At 46.9% G+C, this 26,424-nt stretch overlaps 1 protein-coding gene across 2 annotated transcripts in view; it reads left to right on the top strand.

Moving 5' to 3' along the window:
• Coro1c (coronin 1C) overlaps positions 1-26,424 on the top strand; it is a 76,157-nt gene that overhangs the window by 35,342 nt on the left and 14,391 nt on the right. For both annotated transcript variants that reach the window (XM_055606136.1, XM_055606137.1), the window contains exon 3: positions 15,606-15,728. In XM_055606136.1, the coding sequence (XP_055462111.1) occupies positions 15,606-15,728 (123 nt within the window). The remainder of the gene's footprint in view (positions 1-15,605; positions 15,729-26,424) is intronic.

Raw genomic sequence — 26,424 nt, 5'->3', positions numbered from 1 at the left:
TAACTAACTAACTAACTAACTAACTAACTAACTAACTAACTAACTAAATGGGAAAATACCCCTGTCCTCCCTACAGAGATGCCAATCCAACCGTGCACTCTGGCGGCATGGCTTTGGGTTTGCAGTCTGCTGGGCCTCTACCATGGCAGATGCCAGCACTGCTGAGTTTAGTGTCCTCAAGACTGAGACCTTCCTGCACAGAAATAAGTTGTAAAATTTATCATTCATAGCTGGGTGTGGTGCCTTTAATCCCAGCATTTGGGAGGCAGGGGCTGGTGGATCTCTGGATTAGAGGTTAGCCTAGTCTATAGAGCAAGTTCCAGGGCTATGTAGAGAGACCGGATCTAAAAAAGAAAAAAAAGTCATTATTCATACTCAGACATTAAAAGTGCAGCTACCTCACAAGTCTGTACCAAGAATTCTCAAGAATTCTCCCAGTTCTCCATCTGCTTCCCCAGAGCAGAAGCTGTGAGACCTCAACACTGGGCAGTGCTGAACCTCACCGTCATCAGCTGCCAGATGCCAGGGATGAACAAACAGCAGAATGCCTGCCCTGTACTAGAAAAGACCAGACTCTTGGCTCCACTGTGCTCATGGTACAGCATAGAAGAAGGTGGTCTGGAGGGTCACCTTTGCTGTGATGGCTTTACACACAGAGCATCCTGAGGTCTCACAGTGACACATGGCATGACACTGGTCGCTGCACAGCTCATTCACCTGCTGTGCTTGCAGTAGGATGCTCACCTCCAAAGTTCCCGCCATTCTTCAGATTTAATACCAGCCCTAGCATCTTGTCATTTGAGACTCTGAAAACTGCAGGAAGATCTGAGTCTGAGGCCAGCCTGAGATCCATGGTGAGACCCTATCTCAAAACAAAACAAAACACAACCCAAAGAATATATGCTAGGTCAGGGCAAAAGCTTACAGTGAGTCTAGCCACAGGCACTCAGGCAGCATCTGCAATGAAAACACCATTAAACTGGGAGTGACTCCTAACTCCAGCCATTCCTGTGGCCCTCACGAGGGCAGCAGATATGTTGAAAGAGACTGCAGGCACAGACATAATGAAGTATAAATAGTAAAGGTGTGCTCTCAGTGAGGCTCTCAGTAAGGCCCTCTGAAGCCTCAGTTGCCGTCTCACACACAGACTTGTGCTGGCCACAGGCTGAGCCCTGAGGTTTCATGTTTGTTCTTGCTTTACTCCGAAGTGACCCATCGGCTCTAAAGCACTTTTACCAGAGCCCTGTCTTCTCACCTCTTTCCTGTGTGAGAGGGACCCTGACTGTCATTTTTTACCATCACAGTCAAGGCACAGCAAGCACACTCTGAGGACTGAAATTCCTTCTAGGAGGCTGCATTCTCTTGGAGCACAGTGGGAAAGTCAGAGAAAGCCTGAAGACCTTTAGAAGGCTTGGGAACTGGCAGCTGGCAGGGCTCCCCTCTGCTCCTTGCTGCAGTGTGGGCCTGCTGAATTGCTCCCTAAATCATCTGCCTTCGGCCAGAGTGCTGACTTTGCATGTCACTGCACCCCCGAAGTTGCCAGCACTCTGCCTGTAAGCAATCAGGAAATGTTTCACAAATTGTTGAGGACAGTTTTCACCCTTAACCTGCTGACTGCAGATGGCATCAAGTGGACTCATCTGCCTCGGTTTCAACAGGAAGCCTACCCTTGGGCCCTTTGTGGAAGGTCACACCCCAGGTGGCTAACCTCTCTGTCAACATGGGGATCTCCACAGTGTAGGAAACAAATACCCAAAGGCATGTTGATTTGATTGTTTTCAGAAATCAGCCATCAGTCTCTTTTAAAGTTGCCACTGTCAGGTTGGCCCTGGGTGGGGTCGTGGCTTTTGATAACAACATTGAACAGGTCCCACTGGTCTCTCCAGTGATACACCTCACTCCTTGTCCACACACAGGGCCTAAGTCTCCTGCAGTAGGGGTTTTCTGAAGGCAGAGGGACTGACTGAGCTGAGCCTAATCTGACCATGATTGTGCCACAGGGGACCTGGTCCATATGGCCAAGAAGCTCAGCTCCTTAATGGTAACTGGGGGCCTTCTGAAAGGTGACCGAGAATGGTGCCTGACTCGGGTAAAACCCTGAAGTTACAGAAAGGCCAGATGCACAGCTTGACAACAGAGCTTCTGGGTCTGATGTGATGAGGAACATGTTGAGTCTGCTCAGCATAGTGAACGGACTTCTCGGTATCTGCTTGGATCACTCTGTATGTTTTTCCTTTGATGTGGGCATCTCTTGGTGACTCCTTGACATCTTTGTGCAGGTGTGCAAGCTCATCTGTGTTGCTCTTCAGGATGTGCTCATTCACACAGGACAGCAGGGTCACCTCAGGCAGGAAGTTGTCCCTGAACTGCTTCATGGTGCTTCCTGAGAACTCTTCCCACAGAAGTCATTCATGCGCTTCAAGGGCATGTGGCACCCCTTAGGGTGCCAGTCACCTTTTCATCGGGGACAAGCCTGGGGTCTTTGTGGACAGCCCCCAGCTGGCTGTAATGCACAGCATTGATCTTGATTGTCAATGTCCAGGAGTCACAAAACTTGGGTTTCCGCATGAGTGCTGATTGCTGACGAGAAGAGCCTGAACAATACTGAAGATGAGTGTATGTGCAGGTCCTCTGAGAACAGCACCAGGGTTAATCAAAGCCATAGTTCTTGGGGTCAGACAGGCTCATCTCATCATTCGAGAAAATGACATCTGGATTGAACAAGGTGCTTGTGGTGTGAGGAACCAATTGGTCGTATTTCTTGTCTGCTGGTAGGGCCCCCACAGGTAGAACTTACACCCCACACAGGCTCAGAGCACAGGCTGACATACAGAGCCAGGTGGGTGAGTGTTGCCACCGTGGCTGTGCCCACTGCCACCCCGGCTGCCTGTGGCAGCAAGGCCATTGCTTTGCTAGCTCCACCTGTGGCAAGAGGGTCTCGCCTGGGCAGTTGCTTTTAAAAGTTCCTGTTAGAGCTTCCCTGGGCCTGCCCAGTGCTGAGCCTGACTGTAAAGCACTTCCGCCCTGGTTATGAGTCCCACCTGAAGCTGGGCGACATCACGAGGAAGGTTGTTTGCTTTCAGGTCCTGTGTGTGTGCTTTCGGGAGCTAGAGGGAAGCCCCGTTCGTGCACAGTCTGAGAAGGATGGGGAGGTGGTCTGCCCCAGGAGGGCAAAGGCGATGGCCACATCCTCTTCCAGACTAGGACTTCAGTTGGCGGTTGGCCTTGCTGGCCTGCAGGAAATGGCCTGCTAGAGGAGGTGCATCTGATCAGTTGTGTGTCATATGAACCAACCCTGTAAGTCAGGAGAAGTTAGAGGAGCTTCATGCTAGACAAACCACACATCTGTCGACTTTTTCGTATTTATTTCCAGTGTGAACTGTGTAAATTGACATTTTCCTCCAGCACATGAAGAAGCAGAACAAGTGCTCAGGCCCTAACAGCTGCATCAGCCAGATGTCTTCCCTTAGCCATCTCAGGAGGAGACAGTGGCTTGAGTTAGTGACAAAAGTGGGGCTCCAAAGGCTCCTCCAGTTGTGTTTGGAGGCTCTTCTTCATGAGCTGTCACCTTTGTGTCACCTTTGTGCAGCCACTGTTTCTCCCCCCGTTCTTCAGAACTTGAGTCTGGGATGGAATGACTGTCCCAGGCTGCAGGCCTTTGTTATTTTGAACTTCCATATCTAAGTCTTCTGTTAACTTCTCCATGTAGATTTTTGTTATTTTTCCCCACTATGTGTGAAGGACTCGGGTCTTAGGGACTTGTAGTCTAGTTGAACCTCCTTTGCCTTCTCTCTCTGGATGGAAAGCTTAACAACAAGACAGTATCTTGGGCTGCATGCCACTGGCCCATGATAGGTTCTGGTTTCCAATCTTAGTGTGTACCATTCCTTGGGGGTAAGTTTGTCTGCTGAGGGCTTCCTTTAAGTGCCAGGCACTGAGCTGATAAGTTCCTCCTTTCACAAGCGGATTCAAAAGGAGCACAAACTCCCATGGTGCTTTTCTGTGTGATCCACTGTACCAGCACCTGCCAGATTTGCATTGGCGGCATGGTTGTGTGTTGCTGAACATGCTGACAGGCAGTTTTCATTTCTACAGAGAGTAATACTGATTGTCCACTGTATAGAGGTGGCTGTTTGACACTGCATAGCTTTTGGTGTTAATGGTAGAAGATTTTCTTAAATGCCTTTCTTGGTGTGTTGTGACCTGCCGGTTCACTGCTCACTGAAATAGATTCTGTCTGATGCCCCTAGCACCTAAATTCTGAAGTATGTGGGCCTTGAAAGGCTGGGGGATGGTCTATGGATTCAGGGGGAGGGCACCAGGTGCAGAACAATGACTTCTAAATTGTGTCCCGAGCTGCCAGCCACATGAGTGCTGCATGGCCTCATTACCACATGAAGTGCCACAGAAGGGCCCTTTCATTTTCTCTCTGTGCTGTGTTTTCCAGTCTCACTGGAGGGAGCAGGGAGGAGGGGTGCTCTGCTTGCCCCCAGTTAACAATGAAGCACAAAGTACTGGCAGAAGGAACCTCACAGTGTGCCCTGAGGCTATTTTTGATGACTGCAAGTGGCTGTGACTCACTGAGAATATGCCCAGCAGATGATGGTGTCCACCCTCCCCCCCTCATCCAGCGATGAGCATGCAGCCTGTCCTTTGTGCGTCCCCTCACCTCATCCAGCTTCTGTGGCCGCAGTTCACTGCTGTGTCCCCAGCAGCCGGCCTGCAGGCCTGACAAGCTCTGACAGTGCTTTTTACCATATATGGCCATCAGTGCTCCATGGCAGACAGCTGGCCAGGGTAATTTCCTTCCTCTGCTTTGATTGGCTGCACAGCTGCTTGGAGAATGGTGGGATCTGGAAATGTGTGGTGAGAAGCCACCTAGTCAAGTGCAGAGACAGTTTAACTCCTTCCTGGGTTTCTGGAGATCATGAGTCCATGCTAAGTACATGGGCCAGGAAAGGAATCTGAGTACATGCAGACTGCTCAAAGTCCGCCCAGTGTGCAGTGAACACATTTCTGCCATGTCATCTACACATGCCACAAGCTGCTTTTCTCTTCCCAGCTTGAAGGTCTCTGCCAGTTGGGTGTAGAGTCCAGGGAAGGCTGGGCTGGGGCGGGGATGAGGCACATATCTACTAGGCATCGTACAGGCCTAGTGGGTCTCATCTGCCTGAGCTGTGGGTCTGTGCTCCGCTCCTCTAGCCTGTTGACAGGACACAAGCTGTCCTGCAGCAGTCCCGAGGCATTTTCCCTGCCCGTCAAACGCAGTGTGGGTCTGCTTTTCATCCACTTTGAGTCTCGCTGGTGGCATCTCCACTTGCTCACAAGGACAGATTAGACAACCACCCACTACTGTAGCTTACATTTAGATCCACACTTCTTGTGCTTGTGACTCTAAGCTGAAAAGTTGCCTTTGACTATACTCAACCCCGTTGTGGGTTCTTGACTTTTGTTTGTTCTCAGCTCAGAAGTGTCACCTGGCATCATGATGGTCAGAAGTATTGAGTTTTCGCTTTGTCAGTTTTTTCTCAAGTCATTTAAGAAATACCTAGCCAGTCATTAGGGTCGGCACACAGCTTTAATGCCAGCACTCGAGGCAGAGGTAGGCAGAACTTTGAGTTTGAAGCCAGCCTGGCCTAAATAGTGAGTTCCAGCCAGCCAGGACTACAAAATGAGACCCTGTCATAATACTAACCCCCCCCCCCCAAAAAAAAAAAAAAAAAGGGAAATGTGTGTTTTTAGATTTTTGGAAGCAGAGTAGATACTGATTGTTAAGGTAGCATAGGAAAGAGCTTCTGGGGGCTAAGGGGTAGGTTCAGTATAGACCTTTATTCCAGGGATTGAATTTAAATTGCCTGATTGCCTGTGTGTCTGTCCTGGGCTCTACCACTAAACTACATCCCAGTGTGGCTTATTTGAATAAGAACATGTTACCTTTTCCACTTTTTTTTTTTTTTTTGCCTTCGGGTAAAATATTCATGGCTTTATAGTAACTCTTCTTAAGTTCTCAGTGGGCTCTAAGTCTGGTCTATATTAAATCCATTAAATTTAGTACTTGGGCCAGCAAGATGGCTCAGTGGGCAAAGTGATTGCTATACAAGCCTGGTGATCTGAGTTTGATCCTGGAATATGTGCAATGTAGAAAGAGAGACTTGCCCTATAGACTTGCCCTCTGACCTCCACATGTGTGATATAGTGTGTACATGGCCCCTACTACACATACAATAAATTTAAAAATTATGTTGACGCATGGGCATGGTGGTGCATACCTTTAACCCCAGCAGTTGGGAGGCAGAGGAAAGATAAAGAAAGTTGGTGAGTCCAGCTCTTGAGGATACCTGTGATGCAAAGGTTACCTGTTTTAGTCACTTAAGGCTCTTTTTCCCAGAGCCACACCTCTCCTGGCAGCCTTAGTTGCTGGCTTACCTTACCTGACAGAGTAACTCAGTCTAATGTTTTACTCCAGAACACCCCCACATACCTGAAGGCTGGTGTTTCTGTTCCCTTAAAGCAAAACTTCCTCCATGTGTTTCACCAGCAAGTTGCACATGGTTGTGCATCTCCACAGCTAAGTCCACTCCTGTCATCTGCAGTCACTGTGGCTCCTCCCTCTGGAGCAGCTGGGGCCCACGGATCCCAACGGAACACACACTCACATAAATAATTCTGTCATAGAAAAAGGAAGCTGGAGAAAAAGACGGCTTCAATAGATGCCCTTTCCTGACGCCTTTGAACTCTGCACATGTGAATGGAGCCCTTATGCTTGGCTGAAACTTTCCTCTGCTTCCAAGCACATGTTTGATTCCACTTTCCCTGCTGGAGTTCACGAGTTCTCAGTGTATTGCCCCAAAGCCAGAAATGAATTGTTCCTGAAATGTTGGCACATCAGATGGGTTTGGGCCTCATTTTTTCTTTAAGAAGCAAACTTTTGGAAGGACTGGGCTGCTCTTTTCTCTTCTTGGAGTCATGAGACCTGAGACTCGGCTCTCTGGACCCTCAACATCTGCCTGGTCGTACCCAGTTTTGGGCAGAGGCACAGAGAAATAGCTGGGAAGTTGGAAAGGATGGGAAAGTGAGGCAGCCGCCTGGGTTTATAGGAGGGGGACAGAAAGCACAGGGGGTTACGTGGTGTAATCCAGGATAGAAGCTAGGAAGATGTGTGCAGCTGTCTCAGCATCTCAAGGGAGTATCAGAGATTGCTTTGTCACTGGAGCAGTTTACTAACTTTGCAAAGGTGCTTACAATGCTACGTTTCTACTTTGGAAGGGGCCAGTTACTGCTCATTGGACCTTCCTCCTATGTTTCATTGTATCTAATTGACTGACGGGGGGGGGCGGGGGGGACATAGGCAGTGTGTGAGGAATTGTTCTATTCAGCATGATCTCATATAAGCCACACAGCACACATTACAAGCCTTGGGTTTTGAGGGTCCATGGGGGTGATCTTCACAGGGTAGCATCCCCCTGTAATAATGTCTGTGGGAAATTCCCAGTGTGTTGTACATTTATAGTTTGACTGCAGTGGCCTTAGCACACATACTGTGTGCTGCCTAAGATGGATTCCTGCAGCAGGTGCACATGCGTAGACCACCGAGGTGGAAGCCACTGTGGGTTTTGTTCAGAAGGGATGGGAATACAGTGTAACTGGAGACGTACCTGTATTTTAAGTGCTTACAGAGAATACTTAGAGAAAGTCAGTTCAGTTCAAACATTCCTTTTTCCAGAGCTACTAGATAGGATATTATGATCACTGATGCTTCCATTTTGTTTTTATTTTTCGCTGTCTTCCACCCTCCCCAAGCCCGTGGCAGGAAATGCAGCCTAATTGACTGGGTTTTGCAGAGAGGCGCAAGCTCACTCTTCAGGCATCTTGGTTTGAAATTGTAAGGTCTTGCCCCAAACCCAAAGCACATGACAGTTCTGGCGTCAGCTTTGCTGCTCTCTGGGGGTTGCTGGCTGGGACACGTTCAAAGCTGTCACCCTCAGCTCGGGCCAGCCACGTGGAAACTGTGCCCTTACACCTCTGCCTTGTGCCAGCTGTCTGCATGCCTCAGAGGCTGAATTTTCCCTTGGGCTCATGTTGCTTGGCTCAGAGCAGGCTACTGGGTCTGTCAGGTACTGATGAAAGTGTGCCAGGGTCCTGACCCATTTCACCACTGTCCCGCGGGTTTATGAACCAGGGCCTGGAACAGAGCCTCCGGGAACCTTGGTGCTGGTTTTAACAGTTACTGAGTTGACTTCAGGTAATCTCAACTACTTGGGTTGTGGCTGGAGAGGCACAGTGTGCCGTGGGACCAGGACAGCTAAGAAGTGAATGAACTAAAACCTTATGGTCGGCTCAGAACACAAATGGCTATGGCTGGGTTTCATGGTGCACAGGCCCGGATCCTGTGAGCTTCAGCCTGTTACACAGTGAGACACTGCCTCAGAGGATCCAGCAAATAAAACAAAATCAAATTAGTGAGTTAGGCCGATGAAATGCCAGGTAAAGGTGGTTAACATGCAAGCCTGGCTGATGAGCCTCCAGAACCCACAGCTTGTTGTCTGACACAACATGTCCATGGCATGCACACCTACCCCTGCACAGACACCATACACACTGAGAAATAAAAGGTTAGAAAGAGTGATACCCTGTCTAGATGGTGCAGTTGAGGTGGCTTACCCTTGATGAAGCAGCATTAACAACATGAAATTATTTTATACAGAAATTGGAAAATTGGGACAAGGCCCTTAAAATGTCAGTTTTTGTCGGAAAAACTGGCATTGAGTTTGTAAGCTTTCCAGCCTTGCTATTATTTGCATGTGCTTCTGAGGGGTGGGTGAGCACCAGCCTGACTGGGTGTGTACAGAGCCTCAGAGTAGACACGGGTCCTCAGTTGTTCGCTGGGTTACAGACAGAGTGAATGGGAACTGTGTGCACTGAGCTTCTCAGAGCTTTTCCGGGTGATGTCTGCTTGCCCTTACATGTTAGTCTGTTGTCACGGTAACCAGAGTGCCCTGCTCTGCAGCGATGTGTTTGTTTACTTGTTTGGGCAGGTACCAAGTGTACATGTGCAGGTTGGAAGATAACTTGCTGCAGGGAGTCGGTTCTACCATTCGGGTTCTGGGGATTGAACTCAGGTCCTTGGGCTTGGCATCAAGTACCTTTGCCCTCTGCGTCATCTTGGTGGGCCCCATCATCACAGCTTAATAGTGTATACCCTTTGGTTAAAAGTGTGATTGTGCTTTAGTTTTGATTTTGTTATGGGTGAGAAGGCATTTGGCAGTTATAAACCATGGAAACAAGATGGCTGCTATCCCGTAAGCAGTCATGGTGAGTCGATGGTGTGTGCGCCTAGGATGCCATGCCCTCAGTGTGTCCGTGCTTGTGCTTCTCCCACTGTGTATGACCAGTTTCTTTTGTGCAGTGCTGCAGTCCCGTACGGCTTTAATTGTTGGAAGGCTTTCTGGTGACATCACATCCAGAGGAAGCAGCTGCTTGCAGAGTATCCGCTTTTATTAAGTCCAAGTTTCTGATGGCTGGCTGCCAGTGATTGCAAGGCTACTGTTGCACACTGTGCACAGCCCATGTCCTGGTGGGAATCTTTTTTCCCTATCCAAACCTAGCATGGATGGCCAGTGACATTTCAGATAACCTCCTCTTGGGTACTGTGCCTCCCTTTATTTAGAGAATGGGAATAGTTAAGTTCCCATCTGATCGATGGTCTTGTATGCGCCTGAAAGCATTAGCTGTTATCATTCTTGTTTTGTTATTGTTGGTGTTTCTGTTGACTTGCTTATAACTGCTATGTAGACCAGGCTGGCCTTGAACTCACAGATACCCACCCACCTCTGCCTCCAAAGTGCTGGGATTAAAGGGCTTCACCACCGCACTCTGGTCATTGTTGTTTTGGATCTCAACAGGAAGGAAGTATGTGGAAGTTGCCATTCAGCAGTAGGCAGGATCCTGGGGAAGTACAGCATGATAGCCTGCCGCTGCATGCTTGCTGTGACTCATACAGGAATGGCAGAGACTCTGCTGATTCTCAGGTCTTACTCCATTAGAGAATGTGTGTGGACACCTGCCTGCTAACTTGTAGCTGGTGCTGTTTAAGCTGGGGTAATTAGAGAAACTTCTTGTACTAGGGCCAGTGCTCCGGATGCAGTTCCTACCTGCCTTGCTCTCATCGGTGGCCCCACTTAGCCCAGACCAAAATACCACCTGTTGTTCTGGGGCGTTCAAGCTCAGTGCAGTATTTGCTGTCACAGTGCCAAGTGTGGCTTGCTGAGCCAAGGCTTGGGATACAGAGGCCAGGATAAGACGATTCAGCAGAAAAACTTTTGCTGGGGAAAAAAACAATAGTAATGGTGATGAGTGAGACAGCTCAGTGGGTGGAGGCTTCTGCCATCAACCCTGACAACCTAGGTTCTCTCCTGAGACCCACCTGGTGGTGGAAGGAGAGACCTGACTCCTCAAAGTTATCCTCTAATTTCCACACACATGTGCTGCCATGACTTACTATGCATGCAATTAAATTTTTAGTGTGAAATTCATAACAGAATGTTGATATGTTTGAATTTTCTTATTTTTTGTGGGAAGCATCAAAGAAAGCGCGACGTTCATGTATGTGCCCTCGCGCTGGATGATGCTAGTGTTTTGCCATGTTGACTGCATCTCTCTTGAGAGAGAAGTACAGCAGCTGTGGCTGCCACCACCCCTTCTCTTTCTCCGTCATCTCAGCTCTGCCCGTTCATTTCTATTTTACTGTTTATTTTAGTCCATGAGCAACCCCAGGTGCCGACAATATAGAGTGAACGTATGTGTGAGTGTGGGTAGGGAACTTCGTGGAAATGTCTGTTCCCATGATGGAGGCTAGCAAAATGGTTCTTGCTTCTGCCACTATTTGCAGTGCTGCCTCAGGGAATCTTTCTCATATGAAAAATATAGCAACAGTTACCTCACCAAGATCATTTAGAAGGTGGGGGGAATGTTGTCACTTTACCCATCACTGTTACTTGCAGAAGGAAGTGTAACAAGACATTTCCACATTTCCCTGTCAGCTCCTAGCTAGGCCTTTTCATTTATGCTATTTGTAACAGATGTCAAATGGTACCTCACTGTTTTTAATTTATTTTGTGTCCATGGGTGTGTGTGTGCGTGTGCAAGGTGCCCACGGAGGCCAGAAGAATGTGTGGGATTCCCTAAAGCTGGAGTAACAGGTGGTTGTGAGCTGCCCTACATGGGTACTGGGACATGAATGCAAGTCTTACGGAAGAACAGCAAGGACCCTTAACCACTGCGCAGTCTCTCAGCCTTTGTCTAGTTAGCAGTGAGGCAGAATAGCTTCTCACACATCCGCTGGTTCCCAGATTTGCCCTTTGATCCCTATGCTCATATCATCTGCCACTGTTGTGTCTGGCTGTGTTGGCTTGCTGGCTGTGCTGTTGTACCTCTTCTGCTTTCACATTTACCTTTTTCCTCAGCCTGTGTGTGTGTCTGCATGTATGTGTGCATTACAGTGTAATATATTTATTTTTATGTGTGTGAGTGTTTTACTTGCTTGTGTGCATGCCTGGTACTCTCAGAGGCCACAAAGGGATACCAGATCCCCTGGGTCTGCAGTTACAGATGGTTGGGAGCTGCCACTTGAGTGCTGGGAACCAAACCTGGAGGAGCCAGGTGGTGCTCCTAACTGCTGAGCCCTCTCTCCAGCCCTTTTTTCTCTTTAAGAATGCTCTGCATGGTGTGAGTGAATACTTGAATGCTCTTTTTTCCTGCTGTCCTCTGTGTCTGTGCTTCCCTCTCCTCGTTTCCTGAGGCCAGCTTACTGGCCTTCCCCTCTCTGCGCTTTGGAAAGCTGTTAGGCTGTCTTTTTTGACAGGATCTCACTGTAGTCTCTGCTGGCCCAGAACCCACTTTCCAGTGGTGTTTCAAGGTTTTTTTTCTTCTTTTTTCCAGATTGAGTAAGTTTTGACAAGTTATATGTTGTATATAGGTTGTATATAGGTTCATCTGGAGTTTTCTAATGACTTCTGATGTTGCTCTTGGGTTTCCACCCTGTCAGCTCCCAGCCTGTTGTCAGTGTGTTCCTCAATTTGTCCTTGGGTTTATTTGTGTCTTCCTTGATTTCCTGACTGGTCTGATTTAGCCTTCCTATTTCTGTTGTTATTGTTGTATATTATTTCATTTCTGCCTTATTTTGATTTGTACCCCACTAGCCATTATTACTGCTGATTTGCACAGTTAATTCATATTAAACTTATCATATTGAGTACTTTTTTTTTTGTCTTTTTTGAGCAAAAATCCATTTGTGATATTATTTTTGTTTAAAATGTCCTTTTTTGTTGTTTGCTTTTTAAAAAGGATCACTCTTGCATGATGTTTTATTTGGGCCAACAGAAAGGGGTAACATTTTCCAAAGCCTATGCTTAATACACTCCATCTGACTAATCTGTCAGTAGGCACTCTCTTCTATCTCACTGGCTGCTTTTGAGGTGTGTGTGTGTGTGTGTGTGAAAGAGTTTGTGTGAGTGTGTATAAAAGAGAGAGAGAGTGTGTGTGTGTGTGTAGATGCCCTTCCATTAGGTTAATTTGTGCCTGTTGAGTCTCTGGAATCTGGAAAATTCTTAGCCATTATCTACTTTATCTGTTTGGTTTTTATGTGTCGTCTGCTCTGCAGGATTGTCTATTGACATGGGAGCCAGAGTCATTCTGGTCTTCCTGTCTTAAGAGATTTTAGGCTATGGAGTGTCACACATTCAAGGGGGTAATTTTGAAGCCATATGAGATGGAAGTTAGAAGTTTTTACAGTATCATACAGAACACCCATGAGGCTATCTGTACCTAAATGGTAGACTGTAAGCAGAGGCACAAGTCAGCTAACCAGCTGCCTCCTGGGGGCTGTAGGGCTACAGTGAGAGAATTGGGTGAACCCACCTGGTCTCAGTGTTTAATAGATGCCCTCCTTTAAGGAGAGATGTGATGGAAGTGTGGTGTCTCTGTGACCATGGCCGCAGAGCAACCATCCAAGAGGTAAGAAGATAATTTGGTTCAGCATGACTAAGTAGCTGTTGTTGGTTCAAACTTGAGGCATCTGACCCCAAGTAGGCATAGGCAGGTGCGCCATAAGTTGGTGAAAACTTCTCTAATGGTAAATAACTCAATCTCATATGTACAATAAAGTTTAAGAAGTGACTACATCAAAACTCTTTGTAAAGTATATGTGACATCTTCCATAAAGATAGATTCTGTAGATTGACAAGCTCGTGATAAGGGTCCAGTAGAGGATAGGGCAAAGGTCACCAGGCTATTAACCGTGGCAGCTCCCAGCCTTCTGAGAGAATGACAGGTTGTTCATCCCTTTCTTAAAGAAACAAGCTAACATATTTAGCATTTCTGGGTCCCCAAATGCTTATTTGTGAGCACAAGGACCTCCATGCCACCCATATGTGACAGCATGAACCCCAGTGAAGATGCAGGAGGGTGAATTGAGTGTTTGCTGGATTCTCAAGTGCTTCATGTGCTGGGACACTACTAAACACCAGACCTTGGTTGTCTCAGTCTCACATTTAAGGAATAAACTGTCAACATTCTGTTACAGGTGAAAAACTGTGTAAGACGTGACAGCTGGAGTAAGGTGGCAAAGAGCCCACACTTGGGAAACTGCAGAGATGTCATTCTGGCCTGGACAATCTTGGCTCTAAATGTTGTGCTTTACCAGATTCTTTTATGACGTGGTGTCCGCTGACATTTCCTGTTTTTCTTTTTCTTTTTTTTTCTTTTCTTCTTTTCTTTTTTTTTGCAATGCTGTGGACTAAGCCCAAGGTCTTGTGTATACTAGGAAAAGTGTTCTACCGTAGAGCCAGATCCCCAGCCCCTGTGTTTAATGACTTTTGCCTGGAAAGGGGGAATCTCAGAAGAAACCTAGGCCATAGGCCTGTGGGTAGGGACATTCTAAGCCTCAGCATAGATCATTCCTTCTTAGCAGAAACCCTTGCACACGTGGCAATGCACATTGTCACTATAGTCTTCTTTTTGCCTCCTTGATTCCATTCCTCAGTTGGCATAGGTTTGACCCTTCCACATCCAGCCTCCAGCACTCAGTGTACTGACGGGGTAATGACAGTGACAGTTTTATTGAGTACTCGTGTCTGAGGTGCTTCACCCAGATCACCGTAATAGGACATTTTACCTATCTTTTAAATTCTCACAGTCATCCTGAGAGACGGGTGTTGCTGCACCTAGCCTGCAGGTGAGGAGCTGTGTCTTAGCTGTTTGACTTTCCTTGGGCTAACCTCTTCAAGCAGTGGGACCTGGATCTGAGCCCATCTCTCTGATGCAGAGCATGTGGGCTTGTCAGTTTAGCATACTGCTCTCTGAAGATTCCCATAGTTGAATCAGATTTCAAATAGAGTTCACTTACCTTGACAGATTGCCAAGAAGCCTGCCCCAGCGTGAAGGGTTACCGCCAGAGGAGCAGCACCAGTGGTGGGTGTGTCTGTTACACAGTAGACAATTCTGCTGTGGGCCTGCTTCTCCAGCAGACAGCCTCCATCCTGTTACAGCAATGAGATAACTTCCATATATCTACTGGTAACACAGTAGTTGTCTTGATTGACCCCAAATTGGTAGGCTGGCTTGTTAGATTCAAGCACTTAACATGGGCAACTTGTGCTGACTTTGAACAACAGTAAACATTTTCTTCTTAATGGAATGTGGAACTGGATGGTAAGGTCTAGCCTAGTGCAAACTGACTTGACTGTTGTTTCTGTTGACAGAGGCTTTGCAGCCTCATCCTTTAGACTCTGGGCAATAGCTACAGCTTTCCTTTTATTTCTGAAACTGTCAGCATGTATATATACTCTAATAGCTTGTTCTCCTAAGTGTGCGGGCTGGAGAACGGGCTCAACAGTTGAGAGCTTGTATTGTTCTTGCAGAGAACCTAAGTAGTTTCCAGCTCACAGCTGCCTGTAACTCCAGCTCCAAGAGTGTCCAGAGCCTCTGTCTTCCACAGGCACTCCTGTACACACAGAGCCCATAATTTGAAATAAACTCTCTCTCTCTCTCTCTCTCTCTCTCTCTCTCTCTCTCTCTCTCCCTTCCCCCCTCCCAACTCTTTTTCCTAAGACAGGATTTCTTTGTGTAGTCCTGGCTGTCCTGGGCTTGCTCTGTAGACCAAGCTGACCTCAAACTCACAGCTATCTGCCTGCCTCTGCCTCTGCCTCTCGAGCACTGAGATTACAGACATGCACTACCACACCAGCTGAAATGAACTCTTAAAAAGGGAATTATATTTTACATTTTGAGTAATATCGAAGTTCCCCCTTAGCCCTTGAGTACAACAGTGTAGCTGCTATAGAATTGTCTTTTGGTCAAATGACTTATAATTCTCTTGGTTGTTTTTAATGCAGACAAAATATTTTGGTTCTGGAACTTTAGGTCCTTGTAATGTGATAGAGTGCCATTAATAGTGACTATTGTAGGGGTAAAAGTCGATGGTTCTTATTAGTTGGCATTGAGAAAATGAATGTGACTATATGTGATAGCAGAGATTGGGGGGCAGTGATTGATAGGTGCCGATGAATTGATGTCACACTGTTACATTATTGGTTTATCTCTTCTTTCAGACGGGGCGAATTGACAAATCCTACCCTACAGTATGTGGCCACACAGGACCAGTGCTGGACATAGACTGGTGTCCACATAATGATCAAGTCATTGCCAGCGGCTCAGAGGACTGCACTGTTATGGTAAGTCCCCAGGATGTGCAATGAGACAAACCATTGGGACTTAGCTCCTGCTCTCAGTAAAGTGTGCATGTGCACTCATGTACAGGGCTAAAAAGTAGAATTCCTAGCAGTGTTGACTCCTTTGGATTATACATTGATGCTCAATGACATATGAGCCCTTTACAAGCCCTTGTGTCAACCAATACTATTCTTTGTTTTTCTTTTCTGAGAGGGAGAGGGAGAAAGACAGAGACAGACAGAGAAAGGCCTGCTCATTGATGCTTGATATCTATAGGGAAGATTTGGGTGCAAGTAAGATGATTTTCTAATATTTTTATTCATGACATTTGGCTGTGCACCCCCTACCAAAAAGGGAAAAAAAAAAAAAACCAAAAACGAGTGAAAATAACTATTGTCATAAACTGTGTGCTCCTGGGCAGCAAGATGCCAAAAGTTGTGCAGATGAAGTGAAATAACAGCAGGTTTTGGAGACGGTGGGAGTGTAGTAAGGAATGGTTTCCAAGCTGATGTTCGAAGGTATTTTTCTCCTGCTGCCAAAGAGGAACCTTTACTTTATGTGTGTGGGTGTTTTGCCTGTGTGCATTTATATCTATGTGTGACCTATAAAGTCAGTGCCTGCACTAGCCAGAGAGGGCGATGGACTGGAGTTAAATGGTTGTGAGCCACCGTTTGGGTACTAGGAATTGAACCCAGGTCCTTTGTAAGAGTAGCCACCTCTCTTACCCCCTCTCTCTCTTACTTACTTTCTCTCTCTTACTTCCTCCCCCCTCTCTGGGGCACCCCCTTTCCTTTTCCCTTTCCCCCCTCTTCCCCCACCCTCCATATCCCTCCTAATAAACCTCTTGCAGAGAAAAAAAAAAAAAAAGAGTAGCCAGTGTTCTTTACCACTGAGCCAGCTCTGCAGCACCAGAAAGTTTGTTTAGAGAAAGATCTGGCTAGGTGGCCCATGCTGGTTTGAAACTTTTAGGCTCTGATGATCCTTCTACCTTAGCCTCCCAATTACTGCCTCAAGGCACCTTTTAGGCAGGCTACTGGTCCTGAGTGTGAACTTTCCCTCTAAGTAGGATTTTGTTTTGTTTTGTTTTGTTTTTGAGGCAGGATTTTTCTGTTTAGCCTTGGCTGTCCTGGACTCCCTTTGTAGACCAGGCTGGCCTCAAACTTACAGAGATCCATGTGCCCCTGCCTCCCTAGTGCTGGGATCACATGCATGTGCCACTGTGCCTGCCTTTCTAGGATTTTTCACCTGGACAATTTCTATGTCTGCTGGCTAGTTTGATATCAACTTGACACAAGCTAGAGTCATTTAGGAAGAGAGCATCAATTGAGAAAATGCTCCCACCAGATTGGCATGTGGTACTGGGTGCAATAAGAAAGTCAGCTGAGTAAGTCATGAGAAGCAAGCCAGTGAGCAGTTTCCTCTGCATCAGCTCCTCCTGCCTTCAGGTTCCTACCCTTCTCTCAGTGATGGACTGTGATGAGGAACTGTGAAGATGAAATAAACCCTTTCTTCACCAATTTTTTTTTAGTCATGGTATTTATCAGCAGCAATAGAAACCCACTAAGATACAGTACTATCCCAAAACATTTTATCAAGGTTAGATGTAAGCACAGTGGAGGTGGCTGTTGCCCCTGAAATAGCAAAGTTACCCCAGAATGTCTCACCTCAGGCAGAGAGCTTGGAGAACTATACTCCTTTCAGTTTTTTTCTATTGTTGTTGTTAGATTCTTTCTATTGTCTATGGAATAGACAAACCAACATTGTTTAAGATGCTTTATTAGCTAAAATAATTTACATAGATAAATTAGTTCCTAAACCGTGTTATTTAAACATTTCTCCACTTTGCTGTGGGCTTTTGGCAGTTGAAAGCGTATTGAATGTGCTGCCAGTAAAGAAGTCGCTCTGTGTGTGTGCTTGCTAGACGGATGACTAATGACTATGGGTATATTTGCTACTGGAAAGGAACACAGGTTAGACCTGCTGCCAGAACCTGCTGCTAAGAGTCCCAGCTGCTGTGGAAGAAGCAGGTTTGATCTGTTTCCTCTCTGCCAGCCATACTGATCATGTTACCCTTTAAAACAGCAACTTTCATAAAACACCAGTATTAAAGAACGTAGCAGTGAGGTGAATGGAGTGGGTCAGGTGATTTCTTACACTGCCACCTGTGTGCCCTTTCCTCACACCCTGTAGATCACTTGTGTCTCTTCTTTGAGGGGCTGCTCACTCATGAGTGCCTCTCTAAACACTAGGTGGGTGTTACCTTTTTTTTTTTAAGACAGGGTTTCTCTGTGTAGCTTGGCTGTCCTGGATTTGCTTTGTAGACCAGGCTGGCCTTGAACTCACAGAGATTTACCTGCCTCTGCCTCCCTGAGTGCTGGGATTAAAGGCGTTAAGTCTTTCTCGTCTGACGGTTCTTACCGGGCACCGGTTGTGGAGTCTGATATCTGACCTGTGCTTTCAGTGCTCTGGATTTTGCTGACTTGTGTCCTTCTGGAGCAGGTCAGGTCTCTGGCCTGAATTTCCTGTAAATGTGCAGCTGGATCCCAAAGTTGATGTAGGTTCAGTCCCTGGGGCAAGACTCTTGTGGTTCTGTCCTCTTGGGTTTGCGCAGCTACTGGAGCTTTGTTCCTACAGCTAGTGACTCATTAAAGGAGTCCAGAGTGTCTCTCGTAGCTGCTTCTGTTTGTTACACAGCACTGCTCTCGCTTTCTGTTCAGTTGCCTCCTATTGCAGATGGCATAGGAAGGGGCAGTAGGCACCCAATTCTCCCCTTTACTGTTTCCAAAGCAGTGGCTGAGCTCTCTGTCATCCTCAGAAAATGAAGTGCTATTCCTTCACTTCCTTTGAACTAATGGATTGGAACATATTTGATTGCCTTCAAAACTCATGTCTCAAACCTCAGCCTCAACTGTCTTCTCCAGTGAGACCTGAAATGGCTATGTCATCTTTGATCGCTTCCTTGCTGTGATTCATTCATGGGTCTTGGGCATCACTGCCAGACTTTGAATTGGCTGTAAGAGATATTTCTAAATTGTGGTCTGGGTGGTAGGGGTAACTGACCACAGCGTTATTACCTATTCTTAATAATTTAGGAAGGATCTAGAGCAGTGGTTCTCGGCCTTCCTAACACAGTGCCCCTTTAACATAGTTCGTCATGTTGTGGTGACCCCCCAACAATAAAATTATTTTTGTTGGTACTTCGTAACTGCAATTTTATTACTCTTATGAATTATAGTGTAAATATCTGATACACAAGATATCGGATATGTGACCCACAGGTTGAGAACTGCTATCTAGAGGATGGAAGCACCTCCTGCATGCTGTGTCTCTGTCTCCTGATTTTTCCTCTGTGCATCCTGCTTCCCAAAGATGCTGAGGAGAGGTGTGAGCATCCCAATCCGTGTCACTTGCTTTCCCACATTACAAACAATGAACTCTAGAAAAATGCAGGCACCCACCAGCTCTCGTCATTAATCTGGGGCAGGAGTGGGGCTGTGTGAAGGCTCAATCAGAAGGATGTGACCTGCAATTATGGTTACTAAAAATTGTGTTATTAAAAAAATTTGTGTGTATGAGTGTTTTTCCTGCGTGTGTGTGCACCATGTACATGAATGGTGTTCATGGAATCCAGAAGAGGGTGTAGGATCCCTTGAAATTGGAATTACAGAGAGTTGTGAGCTGCCATGTGGGTGCTAGGAATTGAACCCAGGTCCTCTGGAAAAGAAACCAGTGCTCTTAACTGAGGAACCATCTCTATAGTCCCTGAAAAATAGTTTATAAGAAGGCCAATAGCTTTTAAACCTATGTTGTCACTGTTCTCCATCCACTAATGATGATCAAGCCAGATGTGGTAAGATCACAAGTTTGAGAGCATCCTGGGCTGTACTGTCAACAGGAAAAGTAGTCATTCCTTAGAGAATTGGCTCAGGGGCTACCACTGACCGAGAGTCTAGAATGCATGGATGCTCCGGTCATCTGTTTTAAATGTCTGGTACTGGGTATAACCTATGTGTCCATCGTGTTACAGAGATCTTTCATAGACTACTTAAAATTGCCAGTATGATGTAAGTGCCATATAAATTGTTCTTAAACTGTATTGGTTAGGAAATGATGGCAAAACCAAAAGGCTATACATACATGTTCAGTATGTCTGCACCCATCCCCCAACACCAGTCTGCAGTTGGTGAATTCCTGACCCATAGATAGAAATCAAATGATATTGTTTGATTTGGGAGGGGGGACGATGTGACTATGAAAGTCAGATATTTAACTTTCTTTTCTTTATTAGGCAGTCATTCCTTTTGGTTAGTTATAAGGTTTTTTTTTCAAGTTGTTAATTTTATTACAGTGTTTTGGTAATTCAAAATCAGTGACTCTAAATACAAGGTGTGTTTTGTTAATGTACAGTTCAAGGGCTTAACATTTTTTTATTAATTAATTTCATGTGTGAATGTTTTGGCTGCAGGTTTGTATGTTCACCACATGTGTGCCTCGTGCCCAAAGAGGCCAGAAGACAGTAACTGGAACTGGAGTTGCAAGTGTTTCTGTTAAGATCTACCACATGAGTACTGGGGTCTTCTGTAAGAGCAACTAGTGGTCTAACCATGGAGCCATCTCTCCAGCCGCCTAGTTTCAAGTTCTCCCCCTCAACTTTGGAAAACTAGCCCAAATTACTAGGTTTTTGTTGTTCTGGCCTCAAGCTCACAATGTCTTGCCTTGGACTCAGAGTGCTGAGACTTTAAGTGTGTCCCACCATGCCCAGCTCAGAGGCTCTGTGGCCTGTCCTTGTCTTCAGTATTTGTTAGTTTGCTCCAGGCTTTGTTGTTGTATTTTGAGACACTCATTGTGTTAGCCTTCTGGTCTGGAACTTCTAAGTAGACCAGGCTGGCCTGGAACTCACAAAGGTCCACATGCCTCTGTCTCCTGGTGTTTTCTCCTTGCACACCTGGCTTTTGCTCCAGGCCTTTTCTTATTTCTTTAGACTGTAGGTCTAGTTGATGTTTCTTACATGTTGTTTACCTTAGAAAACTTTCCTTTAGTGTATGGTGCTCATTTAATTTGGTTTAGCGCCAAGTCCTACAGCCTTTGCCTTTTCCGGGTTGGCAGCTGAGCTATGGACTTGGGATGAGGAACGTGGCACTCCAGTGCCGGTGACCTCATTGTGGCCTGAGTGAAGGCCGAGGTGGTGCAAGTCTTCTGGTGTACCAGATGTCTGTCTGGTCTTTCCCTTGATAGTGCACTTAGAAAGCACCCGTCCTGATGCAGGCAGCAGGAAGACAGCATGTGTGCTGTCAGCAGCAGCTGAGCCCTGTTCTCAGCATGAGCTGCTAAGGTGGACAGGTGGTTTCCTGTGGAGACATCCACTTTACCAGGAGCTTTCCTTATCCCAGGCCAGCAGTCTCAGCTGCTTCTCTTGCTCAGTCTCTGGCCTGTCCCAGGGGACCAGCTAAAGCAGTTGGGAAGGTGAACTGGTGAATGACAGGAGGTGTGTGCAGCTGGTTACAGAGAACAGCTTTGGCTGCTGTGCCCACACAGCAGGTGGTGGTGCTTTGGGCGGGATGTCCTCTCCAGCACTGCACTGCAGACCGCCTCAGACGGGGCTCCTCTTCTTGACCTCTTTCCAACAGCTGGGCCAGGCCGCCATCCTCCCCTGGGCCTTTGTTCCTCTTAGCATCTTGGGCCACTGCTTTTTATTTGGAGTACATAATTTGTTTCATTTCTGTTTTATTTTGTGTGTCTGTACGCGCATGTGAGTTTGTGTGCGCCTCGGAGCCCAGAGCCCAGAAGGCAGCTTTGGATCCTTTGGATGTGAGCCTCCATGGGGCACTAGGGATTGAACCCAGGTTTCCTGAATGGGTAACCCCAGTGCTCTCAACTGTTGAGCTGTCTCTCCAGTGTGCCCTTCCCAGTCTTCATTTTTAAAGTGACTTTTTTTTTTAATTTCTAATTTTTCTAGATTTGTCTTTTAAATTGGTTCTGATTTATGTTTCTTTTTTTTTCTTAATGTCTTTTTATCCCATTTTGAAATAGCATGTTTTTGTTTGTTTGTTAGAGGCAGTTCTCCAACTTTATTTGACATTCAGTAGGTTAGTTCTCATCCACATTGACCGTCTGTAGATTTTTTTGAATGTGGTTAACAGGCACATAAGTTACCAACGTGTAGAGCTTGTTCAGTGAACCCTTATCTTCATTTTCTGGACAAATGCTTTGGATGGAACATTTCTTACTCCTTTGGCCCAGACAGCTTTCCTGAGCCTGGTGTCTATGCACACATCTGCACTCCCAGTCTCCTTCACGGCAAATTTCCGAATTTCTTTGCGTATCTAAGGAGCACGCTTCTTGAAGCCCACTCCATGATGCGCTTGTGGATGTTGGTGTGTACTTCCGGATCGCCACTTCACTGATGGGAGAGCGGCCCTTCTTCTTCTTGCCACCCTTCTGTGCAGGAGCCTTTCTGCCAGGCCTGCATGCCAGTTTTTATTAACCTCTTGAGCATTTTTTAATTAGATTTATATATTTTATGTATGGGTATTTTTCTGCTGTGTGCCTGGTGTACATGGAAGTCAGGAGAGGGTGTCAGATCTCCTGGAACTGGAGTTATAGAAGGTTGTGAGCTACCATGGATGCTGGGACTTGAACCTGGGTTCTTTAGCAACAAGTGCTCTTAACTGCAGAGCCATCTCATTCACGCCACCTCTCTTATTGTAGGAGTGGAAGTGTACTCATGTGTGAGTGCGTGCGTGAGTGCTCACACTTAGTTTTTGTGTGCATTTAGTTAGAAGTTTCCAAAAGGTGGCTTGGTATGGCTCACTGCTATCACGGAGTATGTTCACGCAGTATTTAGAAACATAAGGGCTTGTTTTGCTTGGCCTTTCTCTTTCCTATGCTATGCACCAGGGCCTCCAAGGGAATGGGCCCTCCTGTGTCTCACACCTGCTCAAATGGGATCAGCCATTACCTCTGGTTTCTCTTCCATTAGACTCTCTTGCCCATCTTGGGGAGAGGAGCCCTTGCTGGCGGTTTTAAGAACACTAGGCCCAGTGTACACAAGGGGCTGCTAACAAAGGCAGCCCCTCTCTCGGTGGCCAGAGAGGGTGTGTGTGTGTGTGTGTGTGTGTGTGTGTGTGTGTGTGTCCTGCTCAGTCAGTCAGAGAAGTAGTATGCTTCTGTCACTTGGATTTTGAGGTTCTTGTCTTATCTCTGGGTGCTTTGGGCTGTTACCTGCTCTTATTTGCGGTTTGGGAAAATCCCAGCACCAGCTGTTATTCAGACCACTGTCTTCCCAAAATCCTCTGACACTGCCCCCGTGATGGCAAAGCAAACACTTTGTGTTAGTTAAATAGTGCTCTGGGCTAAATAGTCCTAATTTTATTAAATTCTTAAGTATGGGCCTGGCACTTAGATTACTGTTTAATCACTCAGTGGCTCTGAATCAAGGGTTCTGACAGGTCTGTTGAAGGTTTCAGAGCTGAACACATCTGCTTATCTTCCTGTCTGTCCAGACACCTCCCTCTACCAACCCTGCTAAGGACAATTAAAGGTGGCAGTAGATTGTTGACTTTCAGACCCCCACCTTGTTTTTTCTTTTTTAAAAACAGAAAAGCTCTGGATAGTTGCTCAAGCATAGGCTGTTGGCAGCGGCCGTGGCTTCAGAGCTGCAGGTGACAGGGGTCTTGGCCCAGCGGAGAAATTCCTAGCCAAGCAGGGAACCCATACCTCTCAGCCTCCGCCTCACATAGACAGTGGGGCACTGATGTAAGGCCAGGCCTGTGGCGAGAGGGTCAGGCAGAGCTGGCAATGTGTGAGGACTTGTGTGGTGAGTTTGGGTACGTGTCGTGGATGCACAGCAGCAAGAACACCTTCAGTTGACGTTCTGTGTGAGAGTGCAGCAGAGCCAGTTCATCGCGCAGCTGTGGGAGGAGAGGCATAGCTTCAAAGGCCAATTGCCATTATTTATCTGTAGCTTTGAACTTGGGATTCTCCTGCTTCCATCTCCCAAATGTACATTATAGGCCTGGGCCACCATACCTAGCTTTTTCATCTTTTTGTTTGTTTTGGTGTTTGGTTTTTTTCAAGACAGGTTTCTCTGTGTAGCCCTGGCTGTCCTAGAACTCACCCTGTAGACCAGGCTGGCCTTGAACTCAGAGATTCATCTGCTTTTGCCTCCTGGATGTGGGGATTAAAGGCCTGCACCACTACCACCTGCCTTCTCCATATTTATTATTTTTTATGTTTTACTTATGGTGTGTGTGCATGGAAGAAGCACATGGAGCCAGAGGACGCCCGTCTGGAAACTGATATCTTTTTCCATGTTGCTGAGGCAAGGTCTCTCTGCCTCACCCTGTACTCCAGGGCTAGCTGGCCCATGAACTCCAGGCAGTTCTCCGGTCTCCTGTCTCCCTGTAGGAGTGCTGGCATGGTAGACTAGCACCCCCGCATCCATCTTTTCACGAGGCTTCCAGGGGCTGAACCCTGTTGTCAGGTTGTAGCAAACACTTCTCCTGAGCCATCTTGCCAGCCCAGCCTCTCTCCTTTTGGGTGCTTTCTTTTAAGGAGCCTGGAGTATGCTAGACAGCTTGCATTTCAGGCCCTGCTGTTAGAAGTGTTTGACACTAACAGGCAGCAGGTGAATTCTCTTCCCAGAAGCTGCCCTTTGCTTCTGGTTCAGGGTTTTGTATTGTGCACTCTGCTCCTTGGTGATAGCTTCATATGGAGAGTTTTTCTGATTGTGGTTTCTAAATATTTTACTTGGAGGAATCTTAGCCCCAGTAAATGGCAGTGATTGAAATAATTCCAAGAACAGTCAGGTCAGGTCGTGACTGCTGTTGGCCGCTCTTGTCTGGAGAGCAGTGATCAGACACAAACGCAGCAGATGTAGTTCAGCAGTGGGGCGCTGGATAGCAGTCTCCCCCAGCCAGGAGATGGAAAGACACCAGCAATCACATCCCAAACAGTCGCAAATTATTTCTTCTTGGTGAATGCTTCCATCTCTCTTCCCAAATCAGTCTTTATCTTATAGAAGTCAACAGAAGTAAATACTGTGCCAGGTTTACTTGTGCTTTAGCCATGGATGTTTCCAGAAAATTTTATGCCTTAGAGTAGGCGTGGAAGCCCCAGTGTGGTGTGTCCTGTGGTGCAGCTGCCGTACAGATTGCCTCTGGGCTGTTGACCATTTGCCTTTAGTTTCATGCCCAGCTTGCCCTCCAGAAAATGCTGAGGTGCCTCGTCACTCTGCCTCATGGGGCCTCCAGGCTGCTGCCCAAATCCCTCACCTGGTGTCTTGAGAGACCTCTCCTTCATTTTCCCTCTGAAATCAGTGCCGATAGCTCTTTAAAAACATGACCTTTTGCAAGGAAAGCACTTCATGGCTGTAACTCTAGTGTCTCACCCAGTAGCAAGTTCCCAGCGGGTGATCAAGATAGGAGAATGGGGTCTGGAAACACTTTGTGTGCTTTAAATTTGTGCCATGTTTGAAAAATAAGCCCATTAAACCAATTACATTGACTACTTAAAAGGAGGCCATTTCTCCCTGCCCTGCCTTCTGTTGGCCTGGCTCCTGTAGCTATCCTCTTCCCATGTGCAGGCTTCACAAGTGGAAAGGACACAGGGGTGCAGTCGTTGGACACATGTGCTTGAGTGTTGTTTTCAGAACCTCAGTGGGTGTTCCATGGTTGATTCCCATTTTCATCTGGAAGCCTTTGGCGCAGAAAAGAAAGTGTTGTTTTCCTTTCTTTCAAAACAAAGCATTGCTAGCTCTTGTAACATGTTGTCCAGTGAATGTTTTAGGGACATGAAGGCTTGTTTTTAAAGGCAGAGTAGTAACTTGTCTGTGCTATGCTAAGGTACCACTCTGGCACCCTCTGTGGAGGATATTCCTGCTGTTTGCCTCCCTGCTCACTGAATGTTTTTGAGAAAGCAGACTGGTGCTGGAGCGCCAATCTGCAGCCACAGAGCAGAGAACTTGCCGGCCCATACAGACAGCATCAGCACTGATTGTCCAGGGCCTAAGCAAGGGCTTTCACACAGGACACGTTGGATGTAAATGGGTATTAATTAGTTCAGTACAAGACAAGATCCCCTTCAGGAATCCTGGTGTTCAAACCTAAAAGTGTGTGTGATCACAGGAGAGAAGCGGCGTGGTCGGGGAGGAAGCAAGCTCCTCATGCCCTATGTTGTCTAAGCCTTGATGTGCATGTTGTATCCCATCACTGCAATAGCACAGGGGAAGCAGGACAGCATCCATCAGATAGCTTGGAAACCCAGGCTCAGATGAGCGCAGTTCTGTCAAGTGTCCCTCAGCCACAGAGGGCTGTGTCCCTTCCAGCTGCAGAGCTGTGTCCCTCCCCGTTAGCACTTTCCTATTAGGGTAGTACTGTGGAGCATTAGCTCAGTTGACCGTTCCAGAACCCTCTTTAAGCACAGCCCATGCTCCCTCAGGACAAACAAGGAATCTGGCTCCCAGCAATGAAGAGTTTAGTGCTAACACAGCTAATTAGCCTCCCAGCCCCAGAGGCCCCGGCCAGGGGACCAGCTTGTGCATTAGACTCAGGAAGAGAGTGCCGCTTCTGCTCTCTGTCCCCGGGAAGCGAGACCTTCAGTCCACACTGACAGGCCATTACCAGAAGTGGCAGGCACCCTGCAGGCAGAGAGCCAGGTAATGACAGCCCGTGGGCAGGGCCTGCAGCACCAGCCAGAGGG

Source organism: Psammomys obesus, unplaced genomic scaffold (assembly GCF_907164565.1).
Source record: "Psammomys obesus unplaced genomic scaffold, mPsaObe1.curated_primary_1811, whole genome shotgun sequence".
Classification (NCBI taxonomy): Eukaryota; Metazoa; Chordata; class Mammalia; order Rodentia; family Muridae; genus Psammomys; species Psammomys obesus.
This window is presented reverse-complemented; position numbering and strand designations above follow the sequence as displayed.